Source organism: Tachysurus fulvidraco, chromosome 3 (assembly GCF_022655615.1).
Source record: "Tachysurus fulvidraco isolate hzauxx_2018 chromosome 3, HZAU_PFXX_2.0, whole genome shotgun sequence".
In the NCBI taxonomy this organism is placed as follows: Eukaryota; Metazoa; Chordata; class Actinopteri; order Siluriformes; family Bagridae; genus Tachysurus; species Tachysurus fulvidraco.
In genome coordinates, this window is record NC_062520.1 from 7157106 (window position 1) to 7181346 (window position 24241).

Sequence of the window (24241 nt, forward strand, 5' to 3'; positions counted from 1 at the left end):
CAACTGCTTCCCGGGCGCCGCAGCATAAACGGCTGCCCACTGCTCCGGGTGTGTGTTCACGGTGTGTGTGTGTGTTCACTGCTGTGTGTGTGCACTTTGGATGGGTTAAATGTAGAGACTTCACTTTTCACCTTCACATACTAAGATATATTAATTCTGCTTCAGTATCCTAGAAACATTGGGTGTGAGACCGGGACACATCCTCGATTCAGTGCCAGCCCATTGTAGCTTTATCTTACCTCAACCCTACACAGCCTCTGCTTCCTTTTGCCTTCTAAATCATGTCTATTTCAGTTGTTGTCCTTTAACCTAATGCATAGGAACAAATCTCCATCTATAGACAGGCTGACCCAATAACTTATAAACATAGACGCATCACTTCCTCAGCCAACTCTTAATAGATTCTCCAGCACCTGTGATGGAGTGAACAAGGGGACACATAGCCGGTCACATCCACTACGTGTCCGGGTGTGTACGGACATGACCTCTGGATGTGCTTTCCACCATTTGTCTTGGGTGCACTTGAGGCATTTGCATGAACAATTCCCATCTTGGATCAACGTCCGGTTACTCTTTCGTCAGTATTTTCTCTCTGCCGTACATGTCATTGGCTAATAATGAATGATTATATCATGACCCAAATATATTTTCATTATAGAATTTATTCAGTTGTCATACATACATTCGTCATGCTTACAGCATATCATCGCAAATAAATATGCAGTTCAGGGACGCAGTGAACTTGTCTAAATACTAAAACATCACCTCGGCGTTGTTTAAGAGCAGACGTACTCAGAAGTGTTTAAGTGCTGTAGCATATGCTTGATAAAGTCTCGCTGAAAGCCTGAGAGTTTTGTCATGTCCGTCAGATGTTCTCTCAGAGTGAATTTGTGGCTCACTACCTCCCCACCCAGGAGCTTTGAAAGCCTCTCTGTTTTTCTTCCCTGAAGGACACAGACGTTCATTAGATCGGTCACAACCGTGTCTCCTGTTGCAGAAACAAATTGTTACGTCAAGCCTTCACTCTTTATTTCCACTTTATTTCCACTTTTAGTTTTATGTCAATCTTGGGAAGGATTGGCTGAGAACACCAGCCATGAAGTTTGTACAGTATAGTGTGGAAAATAAAACACATTCACGATTCACACTGTTTACCGGAGGGGAAAAAAAAAAATCAGTGGGCAGTTCTTCAGGAATGTCTGGCTTGAATCCCAATGAACTGGTCAAGCTTAATTATTCTGTTAGACCAATGCATCATGTCAGTCTTCTTTCCCAAGTCTTGGTGGTTTTAGACTGTGTGATTATATCATTGTATTTCTAACTCAATAAAATATTACCCGACTTCTATCAAAGATGTGAGAATGTTGTATGAAAAAATACATAGTGTAGATAAATAGTTCATACAAACTATAGAATTGAGGTGGGATTTTTCTTAAATCACATCAGTCGGAAACATTCAAGTGAACTTGTGGTATTAAGTATGTTGTTGGTGCCCTTCTCCCTTATCCAGAGTGACTTACATTTATCTCATTTATACAGCTGAACAATTGTGGGTTAAGGGCCTTGATCAGGGGCCAAAAGGTCAGTAAACCACCCTTCCAATCAGTAAACCAACACCTAGTGGGTACCATTGTGTTTGCAGCAGTCATGTAGGTTTTGACGGCCTCGTATCCGTGACTTTTCTTCAGACTTCTGCTAATAGTAAATCACAACTATACAATTTATTTCGAGTGAGTCAAGAGAGTCATGCACCATTAAAGGCAAAAAATGAAAATGATAAGAAATTATACCTCATTTTGGTCAAAAAAAAGTACAGTACCTCATTCTTCCTCATTCCTTACTCGTGTTACATGTCTAGACATCCAGTGAGTTACTTCTGGTCTCGATACTGTGTGAGCACAAAACTAGCATATGTTTCTCTTCAACATTTCTTTTTGCTCATGTAAAACTATAAGAAACATTGTGGATCAGTAAGTGAGGGGGTGAAAGGTGGCGTTCTCTAGATTTCCATGTCTCCTTTAAATAGCTGCCTGGCTTTAGCTCGCCCATGTGCACGTATACTGTAGCTCTGACGGAACTAACGATTTGTGACAGATGAATGAGTAATAGAAGTAAGAAGGGCAGGAAAGGAAAACCATCATCCTCTTAAACAAAATTCAGGTGTACCTTCATCGTATTTCTAACGATTCTCAGCTAAAAGATTTCTTTTAAGAGCAGATTATACCGTCATGTTTGTGGCTTAGTTCCCAGTTTTTCTATGTTTCCATCTGATCCGTGGAGGATTTGATAATCGGTTCTTTTAGACTAAGAGCGAGTGAACAAATCATAAATCTATTACCAAGCGAAATCCACAGTGCTCTGTCTAAGCATGTTAACAAGGGAAGCGAATGAGTATACGAATTCCCAAGAGTTGACAACTGCATAGCAATAGTCTTTATCCTCTCCTGATAATGCATCATGTTGTATTGGTGACAACCTTGGAAAAAGTCAGAATATCCATGCTTACCATGTTGGGAAGTGGCTTGCAAAGCATGTAGAGGATATTCGAGTCTGGTTAGAGTTGTTGTTTTTTGTTTCTTTCTTCCCCTGGCTCTTTCTGCAAACCTCTGGCTCAGGTTCTTCCACCTTTGCTAAGAAAACCCACTATTCTCTTAAATGTTATGGCTCTTGAGGCTTAAAGTAATTGGAAAAAAAGGGGTAAAACCTGCTTAATGGTAGAATGGCTCAGAAGGAGGTATCTATATAAATAGTGCTGAAATTGACTAGTTGACACTTTCCTCTTCTTCCATTTGAAGTGACGTGTATGTATTTCTCACTTTGGTTTCTTATAGAAACATTTCTTCAAATTTCACAAGGTCAGGGCAACTTGTACAGACATGAGAGCTTTTTAAGGACTTGTAAAAGTGGTACAGAATGTTACCCCTCACAAGCTCTGATGCTGGGGTGGAAAAGGCGTCATCATCCGTGTCACTTTGACCCTGTTATCTTCAGCTGGAATCACACTAAGGCCTGATTATTGCTAAGAGCTGTATTAGATCTGTTGCATTCTGCAGAGTCATCAGTGTTTACTGTAAAATAGGAAGTTATATTCATATTGAATTGTATGGTTATATTTGGTTGGTTTTTTTTGTTTGTATTTCTCAGGTTGTTCATAACGGACTCATTTTGGAGATGGACCACCCAACTTCAGGAAAGATTGCAGTGCCAGGTTTGTCAAATCTTTAACTTAAACATACACATAAAGAAATGCATTTTGGGTAAATGTTCATGGTTAAGGGTTCAACATTGTATCACTGAAGAATTTGACTATGACCACCTATTGTACTTCAGCCCCTTCTCTAATTACCACCCCACCCCGAGTGCGTTTAAGCCAGGTTTTTTTTTTTACCATTTAATTCTAAATTCTAAGTTTATGATGCTCTTGTAACATTAAAATAAACAGTGTTTAATTTGTTTGTCGCTCAAAATATGCGTCATAACTGCCATCTTGCGAAATCGAACACGACAAGTTAAAATTTTGATGTCGTGAATACGAAGATGACTTAATTAGACATTGAACGTTTTATTTGGAAGTAACCTTCAACCCAGCGTCTTTTTTCTTAAGGTTAGTTCAAACTCTTCAAAATATTTTTGCAGAAATAAAATTGCGTTTACTCGGTAGCAGTTCATTGATTTCATAAATGCAACACACTACAGTTTTTTCTATACTTTCCATAAAAAAAAAAATGATATATGCGGTTATCTTCATTTTAGATGTCAAATGGGTTTTGTGGCTCCCTGTGTTTTTTGTTTTGTTTTTTTTTCTGTGGGAAACGGGTCCAAATGGCTCTTTGAGTGTTTAAGGTTGCCGACCCCCGTTTTAAGGGATGTACTTAGTCAATGATTGACAGCATAGCTTTTCAGTGCAGCACGTTTTCTTCAACACAAATGAAATGCAGTACTATCTGTGATTGCTTTTCTGTTTGGCATGAAAGCTTATCAATAAAAGAGAATAAAAATAGATGTTATCCCTTAGCTTAGCATTGTGTGATGTCATGGCGTTTAGATTTTCTTTGCTATCTTCTTAGGGCTAGCTTGAAAATGCCAGAATGAAAAAAAAAAAGCACGATATGGTAAAACAACTGTAGTTTTTAGTTTAGATAATGGACTGACTGATTGTCACATCTTTAGATGTGTTTGAACTTTTGAGAAACTATCACTACACAATACTTTTTCATTACATTTCAACCACAACAATGTATTCTGTAGAAAATAAGCCATGTGTTTCAATGAAAAAAATCATTTCAGCATGCAGCAAATACAGTCAAGGTTGAAATTGGTGTTTTGTTCGATCCCTGGGGTACAAGGTTGGGCCTCAAGCCACAGCATTGACAAACTGCCACTGTTGGTCCCTTGAGTAAGGTCCTTAACCATCTCTGCCCATGTACTGACTGACCCCAGCGTTTAACAAGATGGTTTATGTTAAGACTTTCACTGTGCTATAATGTGACACATATAGGCTACTGCAAATATATAATAAAATTACCAGTTATGAGAGAAGCCCAGTTTTATGCTTCAAATCAGCTCTTGCTGTTTTTCCTAACTTAAACCGCATGAAACATGAAGATTTCTGACTTGTGACTAAACATAAGCATTATGGAAACATTTTGCCATTTTTTTTCTGTCTGTTAATAAACAGGGTTATTACATGGAGGTTGCATTTGACTAAATAGTGGCACTCAGTATGGCCAACTCCACTTCACTAGTACCTGGTGTATGGAAAAGTCCTTACTTTAAATCATGAACTTAAAAAGGTTCCTGTAACTGAGGTTCAGGAGCCAAAAACAGCCCTGGTTCTTCCAGTGGAAAGTCCTTAAAAATATCACCGTGTTCCTAAAAGTATCCGTGAATTGAATCTGGGTTTATTATTAAAGACTTTGGGGTTTACTTCATTTGGTTGGTCAGTAACTGTCCATAAATGGAAATTCTGTTTCTTCTCCATCTTTGGGAGGCTGAAAAATTTCAATTCTCTTAAGAACATCTTTGTCACTTGGTATCACCTCTCAGTCAGCCATGTCCCTGACAACGTCTCACTTCAAAGCTTGTCTTTCATGTCTTGAACAATAGAACCTTATTTTTGTTTTCTTGAAAGTGAACTGGCTTTTCATGTAGCACAGAAGTCAACCACAGGTTCTCAGATTCGGCGGTCCCAGCGAGACGGTTATACGAGCTTACCCTTTTCATTTCCAATCACTCACATATGCAAAGCATACTTTTATTGGTCTCCAGATAGACTGTATGGTTTTCTCACCATGTATATATCCCATAGCTTTCCTTTCCTGACCGTAAAAGCAACATTCGGTAAGGTTAAATTCGAATCCCAGCCAGTGGTGTAAAGTTTATAAAGAAATCGGTGTTAGTAGTTTTATGGATGAAACAGAGAAGAAAGGAGAGGAGGTCTTAACTGCAGAGCACTATTACTCCTCCTGCAGTCCTTCTTTTGTCTATAAGATCTTCATCGTGATACCATCATAGACTGTGCATGATGGGTTGCAGCAAATCCAGGTTAGCAATTTGGTGGCGGATTTGTGCCTTCTAAACACACAAACAAGGCCTGCTGCGTACGTAGATTCTACGGGTCAAACCGTGCTAATGGGCCGTGCTTAATGTCTTCAGTGAACATACAAAAAACATTCTGTGGCCAGTTGCTTCACTCGGTGCCCTACTACACACTGGCCATTTCGGTTCAACTAAATGCTCACGGAAGCGTTTATTTCCTGTGTAGGTTTAATTCTGCTCCTTTGTGCAGTCTTCAAATTAGAAGCGTTTCAGTTTGTTTAGTGAAAAGTTTCCGACAAATACCAAAAGCTCAGACAGCAAAGGCTGTGTGTCAAATCCCCCGAGTGGTATCCTGGACAATCATTTGGGCTCTTTGATGTCACTGATTCTGCTGCTTGACATTCTGTCCGTGTGCACTTTGTTGACGCCGACACAAAGCACAAGGCAAAAAAACCACAACAAACACCTTTTTCCATCCCAGAGGCCTTGACCAATCAACTCGATAACATGTACATCACACACTAGCACACACCCCGAGCCTCTAATCTTCTGCCGCTATTTGCACTTGCCCAAACAGTCAATCAGGCTGCTTTTTTTTTTTCTTCATCAGGCCGTAAATCTAAAAGATGTTAGTGTTTGATGCCTTTGTGAACAGTGCCTGTGCTGTTGCTTATTGTTTTCAGACATATACAGTACCAGTGCAACTCTTAAGATGATGTCTCTGTTTACTTGTAAGCTTATGCAAAGTAATTGTTTTGCCACTTCGTCTGTTTCTTTCATGAAGACCACAGTTTGAATGGTGTCCATTCTCTCTTAGTGGAAGAACTTATAGCCCCAAAGAACACCTTCACTGTCTTTCCAAGAAGAGGCAACAAGAAACAAAAGCGCAATTATGAGCATTACTGTACATAATGAGTGTCAGAACAACGGCAGCAGGTTGTAAAAAGATTGGCAAACACTGCTAGACAGCAAACTATCAGATTACATAAACACTTGAACGGGTTTTCTTCAGCTTCCCATTTATTTAAAACAAATTAGTAATTCATTCAGTCATTTTCTACCGCTTATCCGAACTTCTCGGGTCACGGGGAGCCTGTGCCTATCTCAGGCGTCATCGGGCATCAAAGCAGGATACACCCTGGACGGAGTGCCAACCCATCACAGGGCACACACACTCTCATTCACTCACACACTCACTCACTACGGACAATTTTCCAGAGATGCCAATCAACCTACCATGCATGTCTTTGAATCGGGGGAGGAAACCGGAGTACCCGGAGGAAACCCCCGAGGCACGGGGAGAACATGCAAACTCCACACACACACGAGGCGGAGGCGGGAATCGAACCCCCAACCCTGGAGGTGTGAGCCGAACGTGCTAACCACAAATTAGTAATTATATTAGGCAAGTAATGAAACCCTGGGGGTTGTGCAGTTATATACAAATAAAAAGATAATCAAGGTCAACTCAAGTGACTGTTACCCTGAAGTTGATTATTTTCCTACATGCACTTTAGAGGTGTTTTTGTGCCATTGATTATGGAATGCTGCCTCTTTAGTGAGCGTGCAAAACAGCTCATTGTGAGGCATTTCCCAAAATAAACCCCTTTATTTAAACAAAAGAGCCTTGGCAGAAGCACCTTGTTAGCTGGGTTTCCGGGCACTGTGAAGCCTGACCATTAACTTGAGCTCTAAAATCTGAAGTTCTATGGCTACAGTGATGGGAATGTTTGTGCCGTGATATTTTTACAGTTGCATAAAATAGAGACGTGCTGTGGCTCGTTTTCTTTATTCTTTTTTGTTTTAATTGCATTCTTCCTAATTACTTCCAAAATAATGCTATGAATCCTCTCTTGAGAGCGTTTTTGGTTGAACCTGAATTAGCGCTTCTGCTTTTGAGGGTTTAAAACGAAAAGGGAAAAAAAAGAAAGGATATTTCAGACGCAAGCCACGTTTGAGAATGTGATTCCTCCTCTTTGAGTTGATGAATACTTCATTTTTTTATTTTATTTTATTTTATTACATGCATTCATACTACTGAACTATTCAGACAAAATTTGCTCTTTGTTGAGCGATTTCTCTGCTTTAACCATCAGGATTGATGTGTTCTATAGTAATGGAGTTTTTCCTATTCAGCTAGAACATCCTGTGCTGAGCCATGAATTCTCCAGGAACTCTCATATGCTTGTGCACAGGTTATGCTTATCCATCTGTCAGGATTAATGGCATGTTAGTGATTTGTAAGCCCAGGATTTAGATTCTGCTGTTTTGTATGGAAATACAGTACATTTTGTAAATCTGGCACTACTTTTATATAAGGATGAAGTTAAACAGAAAAGCAGTTAAATCAGCCATTCAGTTAAAAAAAAAAAAACTATTATAGAATAGAACGGGGCATAGAAGCCTTTATTATCGCCACATATACATTACAGCACAGTGGAATTGTTTTCTTCACATACCCCAACTTCAGAGGTTTCGGTCAGAGTGCAGGGCAGCTATGATACAGCGCCCATGGATCAGGGAGGGTTGAGGGCCTTGCTCAAGGGCCCAGCAGTGGCAGCTTGGGCCCTGATCCTCCGATCAACAACCCAGAGCCTTAACCAGTTGAGCCACCATTGCATCATCATCATCATCATCATCATTATTATTATTATTATTATTATATTTCAATTGGGCATAAATGTGTGCTACTTGTTCCAAATTCCACCAACTTCTGCACCAATTTTAATAGATGGATTAATTTACATTCAGGGACAGCAGATCTTTTCAAAATTCAGGAGCTCACGGATAGATGGAAATCCTGACCAATTTGAGGAAAATAAACTGGAGAGCAAAGTCACCATAAAACTCACCTGGTACAGTACATGGCTGCCATCTTACAGTGGAAATAAAAATCTGCACACTGTGGTTCCTTCTTAAGATGGCAAGGCAAAACATTCAGCACTGATGTGTTACGGTCACAAATGCAACGGGCTTCATGAAAAACTCGTTTCATTACGGCTCTCACACTCAAATCAGTTCACGATGAGTGATGTTCAAAAGTTTAACATTCTTTCTGGGTTTAACATTCTTTCATACTTTACCTGTGGTTAACAATTTGATCCTGGCTCTTCATAATCTGCTGTTTCACAGTATACATTCCTAAACCCTGGCTTAACCTTCTTATTTGGATATTTGCCCCACCAACATGTTGTTGTAGTTGTTTTTTCGGCTGCTCCTTGTTCGAGGTTGCCACAGCGGATCATCTGGTCCACATATTTAATTTAGCACAGTTTTTTCACCAGATAATCTTTTTTGTTGCGTCATCAACAACTTTTAAGACTTTGGGTCGAAGATAAAAAAAAACGACAGCTCTGTCATTCAGAACACAAGCAGACGTTTATCTTTCACAGCGTTCAAACCTTTTTTTGGCCTCTTTAAATATATTGCGGGGGCACGGTGGCTTGTGTGTGGAGTTTGCATGTTCTCCCCGTGCCTCGGGGGTTTCCTCCGGGTACTCCAGTTTCCTCCCCCGGTCCAAAGACATGTATGGTAGGTTGATTGGCATCTCTGGAAAATTGTCCGGAGTGTGTGAGTGAATGAGAGTGTGTGTGCCCTGCGATGGGTTGGCACTCCGTCCAGGGTGTATCCTGCCTTGATGCCCGATGACGCCTGGGATAGGCACAGGCTCCCCGTGACCTGAGGTAGTTCGGATAAGCGGTAGAGAATGAGTGAGTGAGAGTGAGTAAATGTATTGCTTAGATGGCCAGGAGTTTCTTAATAGCCAGCTTCCAGTCTGTGCCATCCAGCCTGTGCTGAACAGACCTTTCTGACCGTAACTCCGTTCCAGTTGACATTTTGTTGTTTTTTTTCTTCCTCTCATCCTCAAATACTGCATTAATACTAAAGGGTCAGGTTCCGATTGGGTGTCTGTTGCTAAGCATCTAGTCGTAACACTTTAGCACTGCACACTATGTTTACCACTGTACACGTTTGGCACAGCAATGCATGATTACCACAAAAGCTGTCCGAACCCTGCTTTGGTGTGGCGTTTCATAACCCTGGTGAAAAGTAGTGATGTGACTAATTGACTAATTATAAATGTAGTTCTATCCCGGGTTACAAACCGGGTTTAGAATTACGATAATACGATAATACAGCAGTATGAAAAGCCCTAAATATTCGTATTGATCTGTATTCTTTAGCAATTCATTACATGATATAGTTGCTAGCTTCTTAGCCTAGTCACTTTCCAGGCAACCAAATCATGAGACTCAGCATTACACCAGTGCATTTACTTGGAGTAGATTATTAAATTTTCCAATCTGGAGTATTTGGTCATTCATGAGGTTACAAACAGGTTCATTGAGCATTATGTCATCCACATTAATCCTCATTTTCTTAATTCCCAACATGTTTAGACATCCTGCTCATCACTAGAGCTGTCAAACCAGGTGTTCACTGCGATATCAGGAAAGTGTCGTCATCCTTAACCTAAATACAGCACAGCATGTCCACTCAGAATGGAGTTCTCGTTACAGCACTGGGGAACAATTAGAGTTTGGAAAGGTTTGATACAGGGGAAATTTCATTAGACAGAGAAAAGATGTGAGAGGACAGGCTCTTGGGTGGAGGACAACCCCATGTGCTGTCCCCTAACATGTGTCAGGATGTCATGTGAACTGACAGATGAGTGTTTTTTTTTTTTTTCCTTCTTTTTTTTTCCTCTTCTGTCTGACTCATACTCACGTCACTCATTCAGGATCTAGAGCGTCACTAGATCGCCCCTCTGTCTCAGGTCACGTGGGTCTGTTATGGAACAAGTGGGTTGTTGAAAATAGTTAGAGATTCATAAAAAAAAAGAAAATAAAATAAAAAAAGACTTCCATTTTCTTTAGTGAGGTCCTTTTTAGTATGTAATACTATTGTACGACTACGTCATTTTTAAAATGTGGCTTATGATGTAAGGATTAGCTTTTCACTGAGTCAAACATGTTTATGTCTGAAACTCGTATACTCAGTGACATGACATAAGTGACGTGACATACAGCTAAGTACGGTGACCCATACTCAGAATTCATTCTCTGCCTTTAACCCATCCGTGAACACACACCCGGAGCAGTGGGCAGCTATTTATGCTGCGGTGTCTGGGGAGCAGTTGGGGGGTTCAGTGCCTTGCTCAAGGGCACCTCAGTCGTGGTATTGTCGGCCCGAGACTTGAACCCACAACCTTAGGGTTAGGAGTCAATCTCTTTAACCATTAGGCCACGGCTTCCCAAACAACCGGTTTTCAGTAAGTACTTTATCCTGGTCAGGGTTAAAGTGGATGTGCCTCTTGTCCTCATATAGCTGTCTTTCCTTTTATCATGTGTCATCTTTATTAGGAGAAATCTTGCTTTTTGAAATAGTCTCATTGAGCCTCTCAGTTTATTGAAGTGGTTCTGCTGACTGTAGGAGAGGTTTAGTAAATTATAACTCCTCAATGAATCATCACGTTCATGTCAAATTTTAACATCCATTCTTCAAATGCTAATAAGAACACTAGTCCAGTGATCTCATGAATGATGAGACAAATATGCATTAATGATGGTTTTGAATATAATTTTATGTATGGCAGCAAAAATCTGTTAGACTCTGTTCACACATACAGAAGAAGCATTTATTTGGTCACATACATTACAGCACAGTGAAATTCTTTCTTCACATATCCCAGCTTGAGGTTGGGGTTAGAGCCCAGAGGTCGGCCATGATACAGCTCCTCTTGAGCAGTGAGCGTTAAGGGCCTTTATCAAGGGCCCAACAGTGGCAGTTTGGCAGTGCTGGGGCTTGAACTCCAATCCTCCAATCAACAATCCAGAGCCTTAACCGCTTGAACCACCACTGCCCTCACATGCAGTGAGTCTCCAGTCACTGTTCTCTAAAGTCCCCAGTAGATGTTCATAGTACTGGTTGTCACAGTAATCACATTCAGTGGGTGGTGCAACTAGCATTCCAAATCAAATGAAACATTCTGAAGGGAGGTTTGGTGTTTGTATATAAAATTCACCAATGTGTGTGTAGGTATGTATATATACAGTGTTCTTGTTCCCCTGCTTGTAGATCATATGCACTATATTGTCTTCCCTACTACTGTTAGTCGCTGCACCAAGTCGCTCCATATTTGCATTAACTTTTCTCAACATTCACATCACTGGACACACCCACATCTGCTATCCCGCCCTCATCGGTCGATTTGTCTGTGTGAGTCACTGTACGCTGTGTGAACATCGCATTATTCATCAGACACAGGCTCATATACTTAATATAGGATTATACAGGGTTTAAGAATGGAGTCAAACATTAATGGGTGTGGTCTAATAATAGTAGTAACAATAATAATAATGTAAAGACTTTACCACCCCAAACTATATATATATATATATATATATATATATATATATATATATATATATATATATATATATATATATATCCTAAAGCATTTTATTCCTTTTATACTAGAGCAAATTGGAAACAATTCTATTTATTTATATATTAATGAATGAAAAGTCATATTTTGTCCTGTTTATAGTTGCATCGATAAAAACAAATTGCACTAAACAGTATTATGCAAGTAATAACTGGAACTAACCCGTTTTACAGATTATATAAACTTGTTTTGCGAAGCTATAAACAATCGCTTCCTCATCAGATTTTTTTTCTTTTTTTTTTTTTTGAATAAGACCGAAAAAAAAATGCATTTTCTTCTGTTGACGAGAAACCACAAAGTCTCTGTCTTAAAGACTTTCCCATGAAAACTTTACTTAAGAATGTTATCATTCACTACAAGGAAGTACATGCAAACTGGAGACAAGTGCATAAAGGCTTACTTAAGTGGAACCAAGTCTAAGAACAGTGGAAACACATGTGAGCTAACTAGACTGTCTGAAAGCATAAAACAAAAAGAAGCAGGGATATGAAAATCTTACTAACTAGAGGGGTAATTTGTGATTCAACTGGAAAATGATTTAAAAATGCTAAATAATCCCCCCCTGGTTGAAGTTCCATTGCTTGGTGGTGCACTTTGCTGGGATAGATCTACATGGACAGGGTTAGGGTGTCCAACCCTAACCCATAACCCAACCCTAACCCTAACCCATTTCCTGTTCAGTGTCACCCACATCAGGATAAGGTTCACTTCTGAGTCTGGTTCCTCATAAGATTTCTTCCTCATATCATCTCAGGGAGTTTTCTTGTAACCGTTGCCTCAGGCTTGATCATTAGTGACAAATGTTCAGTGTTGTATAAAGTAGTAGAAAGCAATACTCGAGTAAAAGTACAAGTATCGTAGTAGAAAAAGACTTTGGTAGAAGTGAAAGTCACCTTTTAGAATATCACTCAAGTAAAAGTCTTAAAGTATCCGATATTTACTGTACTTAAGTGTCAAAAGTCATTTTCTGATATTTAATGTACTTACTGTAAGTATTTGAAGTAAAAGTAAAAAGTAAAATTTCAGTTTTCAGTAGGCATAAGAGCAGGGGCGGTTCTAGGGTTTTATCTTTAGGGGTTTTAGCCCTCAGTGAGAATTTAAAACAAGAAGAGTTTTATATTATATATTGTTTGACTACATAGTAAGCCAAAAGTTATGGTATTATTTAAAATGGCAAAAGTGGACACCAAAATGTTATGCATGATGTATTGATGCCAGTTTTGGATCAAATCAGTTCATGTATGTGTGCATTCTCTACAAACAGCGTGTCCAATGAATGCAGTCATTAATATACAAATATTCAGAGAGACAAAGACCAAATCAATAAATGTTATTTTTATTTAGTATTGATATTGCATTAATATTTTGTATGTGCTATCAACTCTGGTAATAAGAATAGTGACATTTAACTGTAGAGCGTACGTGCGTAATACAATCTAGGAGCAGTGATTCGCCAAACCTCCCTTATTGCAGTCACACACATTTCTTCTGATTTTATTTTGTAGTAACGAGTAACGAAGATGCTTATTGGAAATATAACAGAGTAAAAGTATACATTTTATCTAGGAAATGTAGTGGAGTAAAAGTGAAAGTTGACATAAATTCAAATAGCGAAGTAAATTACAGATACATGAAATTTCTACTTAAGAACAGTTACGAAGTATTTGTACTCCGTTACATTACAACACTGCAAATGTTAGAGATAAATAGTCATTTAATTTCAAACATTATAATTTTATTTTGTTTCTGTACTTATGTAAAGCTGCTTTGAGGCCAAGTCAGTTGTTAAATGCGTTATACGAATAAATTGAATTGAACTGAATTACCTTATTAACAATTACACACAATTGATCCGTTTACCTGTAATGCCGCCACACAAGCTCCTATGTACTGCATGTTATTAAAAAATCCAATTCAAGCATTCTACAATATAGTGGTGTATAAAATGTATAATTCATATTCCTGAGGACTGTAAGGTTGATTGTATTGTATGATTGCTTTAACCTGAACAGTATGGTTCATAAAGCTTCCATTGTACCAGTCCTGAGTACTATAGAATTAATGCTTCATGTATCTTCAAGCAACAACAACAACAGAAAAAGACTCTCCACGTCAAAGGAATGTTAACAGTACTTTGAACTTTGCTCTTCTGGAAATCTTTGATTTCCCCTATTCTTAATTTGGCATACACTCCATCAGTCATTATGCACAGCACACAAGCTCGAATGAATGGAGTTTTGTTTTAACCTTTGTGAAAGAACAGCAGAACTGACTCACCCTTTCCCAGATACCATGAATGAATTCATCTGGTTGCAATTTTTTTAAATCCTCACCACCTACACACATACTTTACCTTGGAAGCTGGTACAAAATAAATAAATAAATAACACGCCACGGCTTTGATCGTGTAATACGATGTTACACCGACGTCCTAAACAGTGCTGTTTAGTTGACTTTTTGAAAGCCTCCTTTCTTTTGCTCTTTCTTGCTCATCTCCCCATTATGTCCGTCACCTTTGATCCATTTCCTGTCTTGCACGCACATTAAAGATGAAATAAGCAGTTAAAAAGAATCGAGGTGGCTGATTACAGAGATTCAGAAGGTCAGCATTTGCGTGGATGCCAAACGCCTCTGGTGAAGATGTCGGGTCTGAGCTGATGGACTTCCTTGTCAGTGAGGATGTAGGGAGGGATAATGAATAAAGCTCCTTCTTATTTCCTTCTGCAGTTTGACTCTGGGAAAAGAGCCAGTGCACAGAGGAAAAGCAGTAGACGTGAAGAAACCCGTGTATATGTGGGTCATTCAAATCAAAATTACTTTAAACGACTCCTGATGTACAGTACTGTACGCTTCCATGTAATGAAATTGATTTCAAGAATTACCAGTACCGATAGCTATTCACTCATATAAAGAAGTTTAACTGCCTGCTTCTAAGCATTAAACACGGCGGCCATGCTGTTATTTAGAAATAATCGACGACAGGGTGGTGTAATGCAAAGCACAGTTGATTTTCTTGTAAGCCGAAGTCCTGTAGTGTTTTATTCCCCTTATTGAAAATTTGACTGTAATTACAATCATTTATTAATGAAAAAGACACATTTTAACCATTAAGTTATAATTAGCTCTTTCATGTATAGCCTACACTTGAACTTCTTTTGCTAAAATTAAAAAGCTTAATATTAAACAATTTATGATTACAGTAATTTTTTTTCATCATGTATTTTTTAACCTCCTCACCATAGACTTAAACAGACTTAAACTGCAAATGTTAGATTTATTCAAATTTTATATGATTGGATAATCTTCCCTCCTTTTTTTTTAAAGCGACGATCCATTTGCCTTTTACTTCGACTACATATTTAGACAGAATCTAAATTCACATGATAGAGTTTTATGTCAATCTGTCGGAGAGTGTGTCTACTTCAAATTAATACGAAGCTAAATACTGTATAAATAGAATATTCAGACATTGGCGACTCCTTTCGTAAAAAAAACTTCTCTTCAGAGACTCTTCTTCACAAAATAAACCATTGTTCCTCTTCTTTTCCCATCTTCTATTATTTATTTATTTATTTATTTTTAGATTTAATTCTATATTATAGAAACAAGTATGTTATCAAAAATACTATTTCCCTATTCAACAGCTCTGTGTGATTAATATTTCATCTGGTGTCAGAATTATTTGCACCTTTTTATTTTCCTATTTTCATTCCCTTTAAGAGAATACATGAATATTTTACAATTATAAGGTATTATCTGGGAATTTTATGATCTTTCAGCTTTGTATTCTTTTCTACTTCATCCTTGTAAATGTAAATTAACATCCTTCTAGCTGAACATTTTTTTAGGTATATATTTATATATGACTTTTCATTCATTAAACGCTTCATATTTATTTCAGAATTAAAATGGATCACTTTTTGGAAATGTTTGCTCATTAGATTGATGTTAATAAATTCTCCATTTTATCCATGTTAGTTGCATAGTTTTCCTTGGCAGAGGAAAGCCTGTCTCTGGTTAAACTGTAAACTTAATGTGTCTGGCTACAATGTTGGCTATAAACGTAATATTGAGCCAGAGACTGTCGAAACCATCAGTAAGCCAAGTTTTATGCTGATGCTGGTTTGTTTTATTTCTACAGGCTGTTATGGAGTTTGTCATGTACTGGTGTAATGTAGAGGGCAAACCTAGCTGGTGTTTTATTGGCTCTGCCAGTTGGTCAGTGTTCTGGTGTTTAGCTGTACGAGTCAGATCACTACTTACACAGCCAAGGCCTGGCAACGTCTGTCCTAATTCTCAGCTTTAAAGATAGGATGTGAGTAGAATTATTCCAGGAGGTACGGCGGATGAACCTGAAGATATTCAGCTAGAAATATAGCTGACTTATTTCTGATGTTTTAGCTTCTTTTGTCACATTTAAGAATATTTCTATAATGCTATATTTCTATTGAATTCTCAAGTCTAATTGGTCAGAGGTTGTTGGTATTTTTGTCTGTTTGTATTTATCATCTGTCTCTATTTCTACATCTTATTCATTCCTATCTCATTCTCTCTATCTATCTACCTATCTAGATAGTTAGATGGATGGATGGATGGAATTTCTTCTTTTTTTAATTCAGACAAAGGGTAACTCGAGAGATGTTTATTTCAAAATCACAGGAGGATTCTCCAGGGTCAAAGCTGTAACTTCAGGTTTTCAAAGAAAGCTAGAATCTCAGGAATGCATTACACAATGAGTTATTGTTTTTTATTAAGTTAAGTTTTTATTAAGTCTGTTTAGAGCTTCTGAACCATACATGAGAAAATACATTATGTTCTCGTGGGCATTCGATGTAAATCGAAATGAAAAAAGTTGTCTGTCTCTTTTTTTTATAATTTTTTTAGAATTTATTTTTATATAAAGTAATGACAAATGTTTTTTATTCCACAATATTATAGGTGTTTTATTCTTCTTATAACGCAACATTTATTTTAGTTTGCATAACATACTTTTCCTGTAACAGCCTTCAGTTGTGTTTATTCATTTCTTCATAAGTGGTTAATAAACTTGATGCTGTAAAAGTTTCTCTCAGATGTATACGAATAAAAACAGCACCCTTTGCTGATATTGGAAACTGGAATCATCGATGCAATCTGGAATAATTCCTGTGGTGTAAGGAGAATAAAAACCACCTGTAATAATGGAGAATAAACAACATTGATCATTTTCCTCTAAAAGCAAATCCTGTTTTATTTCAGGAATAGTTTCCACGTAGGAAGTCGCTCAAATTACTGTGTGAGTAAAACCTATACAGTATCCTCAATGTGTTCATTACGCATGTTATTTACTCCAATTCCTGAGCTTTCATCAATGTTTCTTCAGATGAAAGGAACTCGTCCGCCGTCTTGTCACCGTTCCATTGCATGCGAGAGGTTCTTCCTCTTACATCTCTAGCCAATGGCGTAACACTCTGACTGGAAATTTTTTTTCTCGCTCTTCTTTCATGGCACCGATGCAGAACCAGAGACGATTCCTTACAGATAGCTGTATACTTACTCACTCCAGAAAACAAACGATGCTGTGGAGGGTTAATCATTTCCGAGCATACGTTACCCTGGACCTGCTCTTTGATTATCAATCAGCGAAGCTGAAACCTCCAACATTTCTAATTCACCCTCTTTATGCTCTATGCCAGCGAGAAAAGATGCACTTAATATCTTTATCACAGCTCCATCAAATATCTAAAGGGCAGAGAAAGAGACTCATGTTCCAGTAATTTAGTGCTTCTTTGTTTCTTTCTTTCTTTCTTTCTTTCTTTCTTTCTTTCTTTCTTTCTTTCTTTCTTTCTTGTCCCTTAATATTAATGTTCATCTTGTGGTGAACATTGCAGAGCCATCAGGACTCACTCAGGACTCTGATGGCACTAAGAGCGTTGGACTGTTCTCAGTAACCTTCCATATTTTAGGCACTGGACAAAACAACGGTAGCCATCAGATCAAATCAATTCTCATATATGCCTTCGGTGCAGGAATGAAAAGCAAGTGCTGGTGTACCGACTGCCGCAGGAGGTCTCTATGGAAACTGCGGGAAAACTGCACTCCCGGCATATACTCAGGGAGAAAAGCCAACGAGCTTCATGCTTGGGTGCTGATATTTACATGCAATCAGGAACCCACAGGCTGCTAGCGTTCATATCAGTCTTAAACCATTTAGCTCAGTTCTGCAGAAGTTTATTGTGGGGTTTTTGAATCTCTGAAAACATCTTTACATTTATTCCTTTATCTATTATTTAATTTCTATCTAAATTCGGTAGCACATTCTGTAAAGCTCATCAGCATCATTGTTGGTTGTTATATCTGAAGCTCCTTGGGATTTCTTTTCTTTTCTATTCTTTTTTTTTTTGGTAATATGCCCATATTTTTGGTGTTTGTAACTCCGATAATTTATTTCTATTTATTTATTTATTTTTTTTTCACATTTATTGGAATTAATTGTTGGAATTAAGGAACTTCTGGATTTTAATTCTTTTATTTTACATAGTATGAATGTTACTCCATGATGACGTTAAGTGTCTTATGTTAATTATTGTTAATGCATTAATAATTATTATAGTTGTTTTAATAGGTTTTCAATTATTATGTAATAGCGGTTAAATAAGTTTTATGGTGTATATTTAGATCCTTACAAATTCAGACACTGTTAGACAATTTATCACTTCGTCCCTCTGACGGAAACCTTAATTTTTCTTTTTTCAAATCATTATTCAAACAAATTGCTCACAGTGTATTTGATAGATGATTCTTTGTATAACAATTATTACTATCTTTTTAATTAATTATTTTAAGTATTACTATCTTTACTATTATCAATTAAGAATTTATCAAAGCTTTGTTTTTTATTTAATTATATTTCTGAATTATTTATAGCATATTTAGTTTTGGAATAAAAATCCGGCATGAAATCATTACTAACCTATAAAGAATTAAAGCGCAGTTTTAATGGTTTGTGAATATTCGCTTCATATAAAGTGTAATCAAACACGTAGCATGTATTTAAAAATGACCCTTTGTCCTTGCATAACTGTCGTATTGACCCGTTTGTAAACATGGCTATAGATATATTGCCCAAAAAAATGAGCAAGTAAAGGAGGAAAAAAGAAGCTATGAGCGTATCTACCAAGAAACGGGAGGAGAGGACAGAGAGGGCTTTGTTGCGGAAGAGGGAGAGGAAGCCCTTGAACCATGCCTGTGGAGGAGAGAGGAGCGTGTCCCTCCCTCGCCAGGGTACAAGGCTGAGGAGAAGCAGATGTTGGCGCTGAAGATGGCTACGGGCCTGCGGTCTTGTGAGCTGAAGCAGAGGAACGAGGATCAGGGGAGGAGAGAGAGGGAGGGAGAAAACGGAGGATGTGGTTAGGGCATCACTCCTAACTGCTGAGGCTGCGAAACCGCACACACGCACACAATCGTGTTCAGAGTTTTGCATGTTCCCTCCTTTTTCTGCCTTTTATTTAAACCGCGTCTCACCCTCCTCTCCATGCCGCCTGGCTGGCTTAAATTCATCTGTATAAAAAAATGAATGGTGCTTATACAAGCCAAGCATCAACTTAGAGCCTAATATATGATCAGACTCTTTATATAACCCTCTTTAGAACACATCACCATAATGAAATGCGTTATCCATGGTTTAGTGATGTTTAAGGATCTGAGGACCTCAATGAAGCTCTGGTTGTCCTTGCACGACTGCCTCCGACACAAAGGTATCAAAACTACTGTATAGAGCATGTCTGCTTTATAGTAAACATTGAGTATCTCTTACCTATACATCACAATTTATTTGGGGAATCATCATTTCTGGATCTTGTGAGCAGGTAATTTTATCTTCATGGCACCTGGCCAATTTTACAAAGCTTCTCCTGTATCAGTGCCTGAAAATGAACATCAGGAACCAGTTAAAAATAGCGACACAGAGGCAGGGACGTTTCTCCTTCATCTCTAACAGCTTTTTCTTATCTTGCTTATTTTCAGTAACTGAGAACTAACACACTTCCACTTCATATCATTCACAAGGAATAAAAAGGTTCAGACATCAGAGCATATCCGTGCAGTTCCGGTAAAGTCTGCGGTGCATTTGACCTATCGGAGTATTGCAGAAAACATAAAGCAGAGATAAAGTGCTAAAGGCCTCTTCTGCATATTAAAGCAGTCTGTGGGGGGGTCACAACCTTTCATTGCGTGAAATGATTTATGAATGTAAGTCTTTCACTCTTGGTTTGTTCACTGAACAGGCATCTGCCCTCAGATATTTTGTCAGAAAAAGGATTGGTAATTAGTTTCAGCAAAATTAATGAGGCTTTGGCGAGTAAAGATGGAAACGGGTATATGCTAATGCCGCCTAATGATTGCAATAGCATGACTACAAGGAAATGAGTCACACGCTTTGATTGCATAGTGGCATCCGTTTTTATCAACTTTATTTCTTGACATTTTTAGCGGGTGTTTTCACCTGTTTTCAAGCACCTTGGACCAGGCTATACAAAATGTAAAGACTAAAACCTTTACGTTTATATACTTGCAATGTCGTTAGATGCGAAGCCGTCTTACTGACGTTGGCTGAATGCTATGAAACATTTACACGATAGTTTTGTTACATTAAAAACATGTAAGTTAAAAATTTTCATCTGTCCCGAAAACGTTGCTGTAACAAATAATTAAGGTTACAGCTTTACCCGACACCGGAGACACTCCAAAGATGTTTCCTCACTGAAAACTCACATACAGTATAGACAATTATACTTAGATCTGTTTCTCTGTAGCGTCTGTACAACCAGTACCTGTGTTAGCCCTTACTGTAGAAATTGTTTATTATAAACATGTGATCTGAATGAACTAATGCTGATGAAGAAAGATCATGTATCAGGTGTGTTTTGTTATTCGCTTTTCCCTTATTTATTATAAGCGTCGCAGAGTTCTTAGTAATTCTACAATGCGATAGTATTTTGTGCAGGCAACTAGCTTGTTTTATTGTACTGAAAAAAATGTCAAGTTTGAGGTCAGTTTCTTACACAAGAAGACATAAAAGATTTAATTGAATTTACCATGGGGGTTTCCTCCGGGTACTCCGGTTTCCTCCCCCGGTCCAAAGACATGCATGGTAGGTTGATTGGCATCTCTGGAAAATTGTCCGTAGTGTGTGTGTGTGTGTGTGTGTGTGTGTGTGTGTGTGTGTGTGTGTGTGTGTGTGTGTGTGTGTGTGTGTGTGTGTGTGTGTGTGTGTGTGTGTGTGTGAGAGAGTGAGTGAGTGAGTGAGTGAGTGAGTGAGTGAGTGAGTGAGTGAGTGAGTGAATGAATAAATGAATGAATGAATGAATGAATGAATGAATGAATGAATGAGAGTGTGTGTGTGCCCTGCGATGGGATGGCACTCCGTCCAGGGTGTATCCTGCCTCGATGGCCGATGACGCCTGAGATAGGCACAGGCCCCCCGTGACCCGAGGTAGTTCGGATAAGCGGTAGAAAATTAATTAATTAATTAATTAATTAATTTACCATCAATAAAAAATGTTTCATCTGTTAATTCAACCATGTATTCATACTGACACGTCTCCAACTCGGAAACTTAGAGCTCAATGAAAATACATTTTTCCACTACTAATTAGGGCTATGTGATGATGTTTATGTGCATTCGACTCATAAATATGATCGTAATTTATTTGTCAAACTTTTGTGCTTCACCTTGGTTATGTATAATCTCGTGAATTTGGTTTGTTAATGATATTTATCTATTTACATTTACACCCTTTTCCGGAGCAACTTACATTTTATTATTTTTTCTTTTTTTTTTTTACAACTGAGGGTTAAGGGCCTTGCTCAGTGGCCCAGCAGTGGCAGCTTGGTGGACCTGGGATTTAAACTTGCAACCTTCTGCTTGGTAGACCCACACCTTAGCCATTAGTCTATCACATCCAACATCCCAGGTATTTTATAAATGAATATATACCTGCACTTGCATCCTCTTCCCAATCCCTGACATATGGATTTGGATCCGTGACAGCATTGTAATCTAAACACAGAAAGAACCTTTTATCAATGTTGGACATTGGTTTGTTTTGTTGGTCCTCAGTATTCCTTGGGCATGCTACATTTTAGACTTCTTCTTTTCAGATTTGTGAACACTGATGAGGTTAAAAATGATGTTTTAGAGAAGGGAAAAGCAATAACGTGTCCAGTTCAAGGGGAATCCTGAGTGGGAAATTCTGAATCAGGATAATAAAACATTGTTTTTACTGAGGTTTGCGTCATTTTGTCCACTCCTGTGTGACCATATTTAGTCCTGGATATTTCATTCTGTAAAATTACTTGTGGTTATTCACTTCACTTTAAGTAAATAAAGTGAATGTGTTGAGTGTATTTAATCAAAAAGATTGAGAAAGTTTCATTCATTCATTCATTCATGGTAACTGTTTAATCCTGATCAGGACGTTAGTGGATCTCGGGCCAATCCCAACAACACAATGTGGGGGAATTCCTCCCGAATCTGACACCAGACCATTACAGATAAATATATATTATACATGGTAATTATAATTATGAATAAAAAAATATTATTACTAAATCAGTTTCAGGTTCAGCTGTTTGTTTTTTACAGGTCCTGCTGTCCGGTTCAACAGTTTTGAGTTTGACAAACCAGCTCCACCCCCTGTGATTGGTCAGCACACAGTCGAGGTCCTGAAGGGCATCCTGGGCTACAGCGATGATGTCATCAACCAGCTGCTGACTTCACGGACCGTCGGACAAAATAGCGTTTATTAATGCCAGCGAACAAGGCAGGATCGTGTCCCCTCCCAAAGTACAACCGCACAGCCACCGAATAAACACCACTGCTCTTTAACACACACATGCACAAAGACCTGACACTAAGGGTGAAATATTGTTCCACCTCCCACACTCACTGGTTATGTTTTTGAAATTAATCGGGCAAAAAAGCCAACCCGAAAGCAAGCCGCAAATGTAACAATAACAACAGAATGACGCATGAGGAGGCTCGGAGGGTCTGGACTGCCAGTTGGCGTGTCCAGTGGAATGCGGTCTGGCTCGATGACCTGCGCTCACATTCACATCACCTCACACTCTTCTTCCTGTTTTATTGATCAATAACGTATGCAGACTCCCTGCTGGATAAGCTTTCAAATCAAACATTCAGTAATGGGAAAGATGGAAAATCTATTCCTCAGCTCTTTGGGCTGTTAAAATTTCAAGCTGAGATTTCATCACCATTTGGGAGAAATTCACAATCTCTGACTAAAGGCCAAGCCTAGAGTGGAAATACCCTACGGCAGACGATATACGGCACACCTCGTGTTAGATTTTCGTTTTGTTTGTTTTTTTTGTCTGCTTTTTGTTGTACCTAAGAATAAGCACCACGACTTCACCACAACTGTGATAATAGTTCTATTTTTTAACCTAATACGCACACTTTAATGACAATTATTACGTGGACACTACAGTTTCTGATGGTTTGTTTGTATGTTTTGTTTTTTGTGTGTCTAATAAAACCTCACGATGTTATAAATGGATAAATAGAGCGATATTGATTACTGTTAGACGAGAATAAAATCCATTGTCGATCTATTTTAATCTCTTGATAAATGTAGCTATTTAAAACTAGCTGGAAGTAGCTATGGCTACAAAATACAAGTAAAACGCAAACTGGGATTTTATTATAGCTGTAAAACCATGCTGTTAGAGGTATGTACAAAATAAACCAACACACGACACAATGACGTTCAGGGAAATAAATTGAAGTGGAAGCTCTTACGGTATCTTGATTTGTACCCTGGTTTTTTTTTCCACCCTTTTTTTGCACAAGCGTTGTTCACTAGTTTACTTTGCCTGGCAGAGTGTCACCCATACACTACAGGTCAGGTGGGAAATTGGACATTTTCTAGCTTGATATCTAAATTCATTCTATTATATCATTTGTAATTCATTTGTATTGTTGATTTTGATAACGCATATTTCTTCAGTTCATTAAAAATTCATACATTTAATGATTTTAATGATAAATTTTGTGTCTGGGATTTTTTCAGTGATTTCCAATCATGTTGCAAAGAACTCAGAATCTAAGCTAATGTTTAAGATAATAGAAATGTTTTCTGACTTAATAATGTTGAAGAAAAAAATGTCATATTTCCACTGACCATAAAAAGTATTATTAGATGTTGCTTCCATTGTACTGTCCAAAATTTTCCAGTATAATTATCTGTTAAATTTAAACAC

The 24241-nt window shown here is 38.1% G+C and overlaps 1 protein-coding gene across 3 annotated transcripts in view; it reads left to right on the top strand.

Moving 5' to 3' along the window:
• The window catches only part of sugct (succinyl-CoA:glutarate-CoA transferase), a 112656-nt gene extending 88628 nt beyond the window's left edge, over positions 1–24028 (top strand). Inside the window, exons 13-14 of one of the 3 annotated variants that reach the window (XM_027148994.2) lie at positions 3145–3208; positions 22611–24028. In XM_027148994.2, the coding sequence (XP_027004795.2) occupies positions 3145–3208; positions 22611–22774 (228 nt within the window). In that variant the 3' untranslated portion in view covers positions 22775–24028. Of the gene's footprint in view, positions 1–3144; positions 3209–22440; positions 22464–22610 lie in introns of those variants that run through there. The other 2 variants (XM_027148995.2, XM_027148996.2) reach the window with 2 other exon arrangements.
• The last annotated feature ends 213 nt before the right edge of the window (positions 24029–24241 follow it).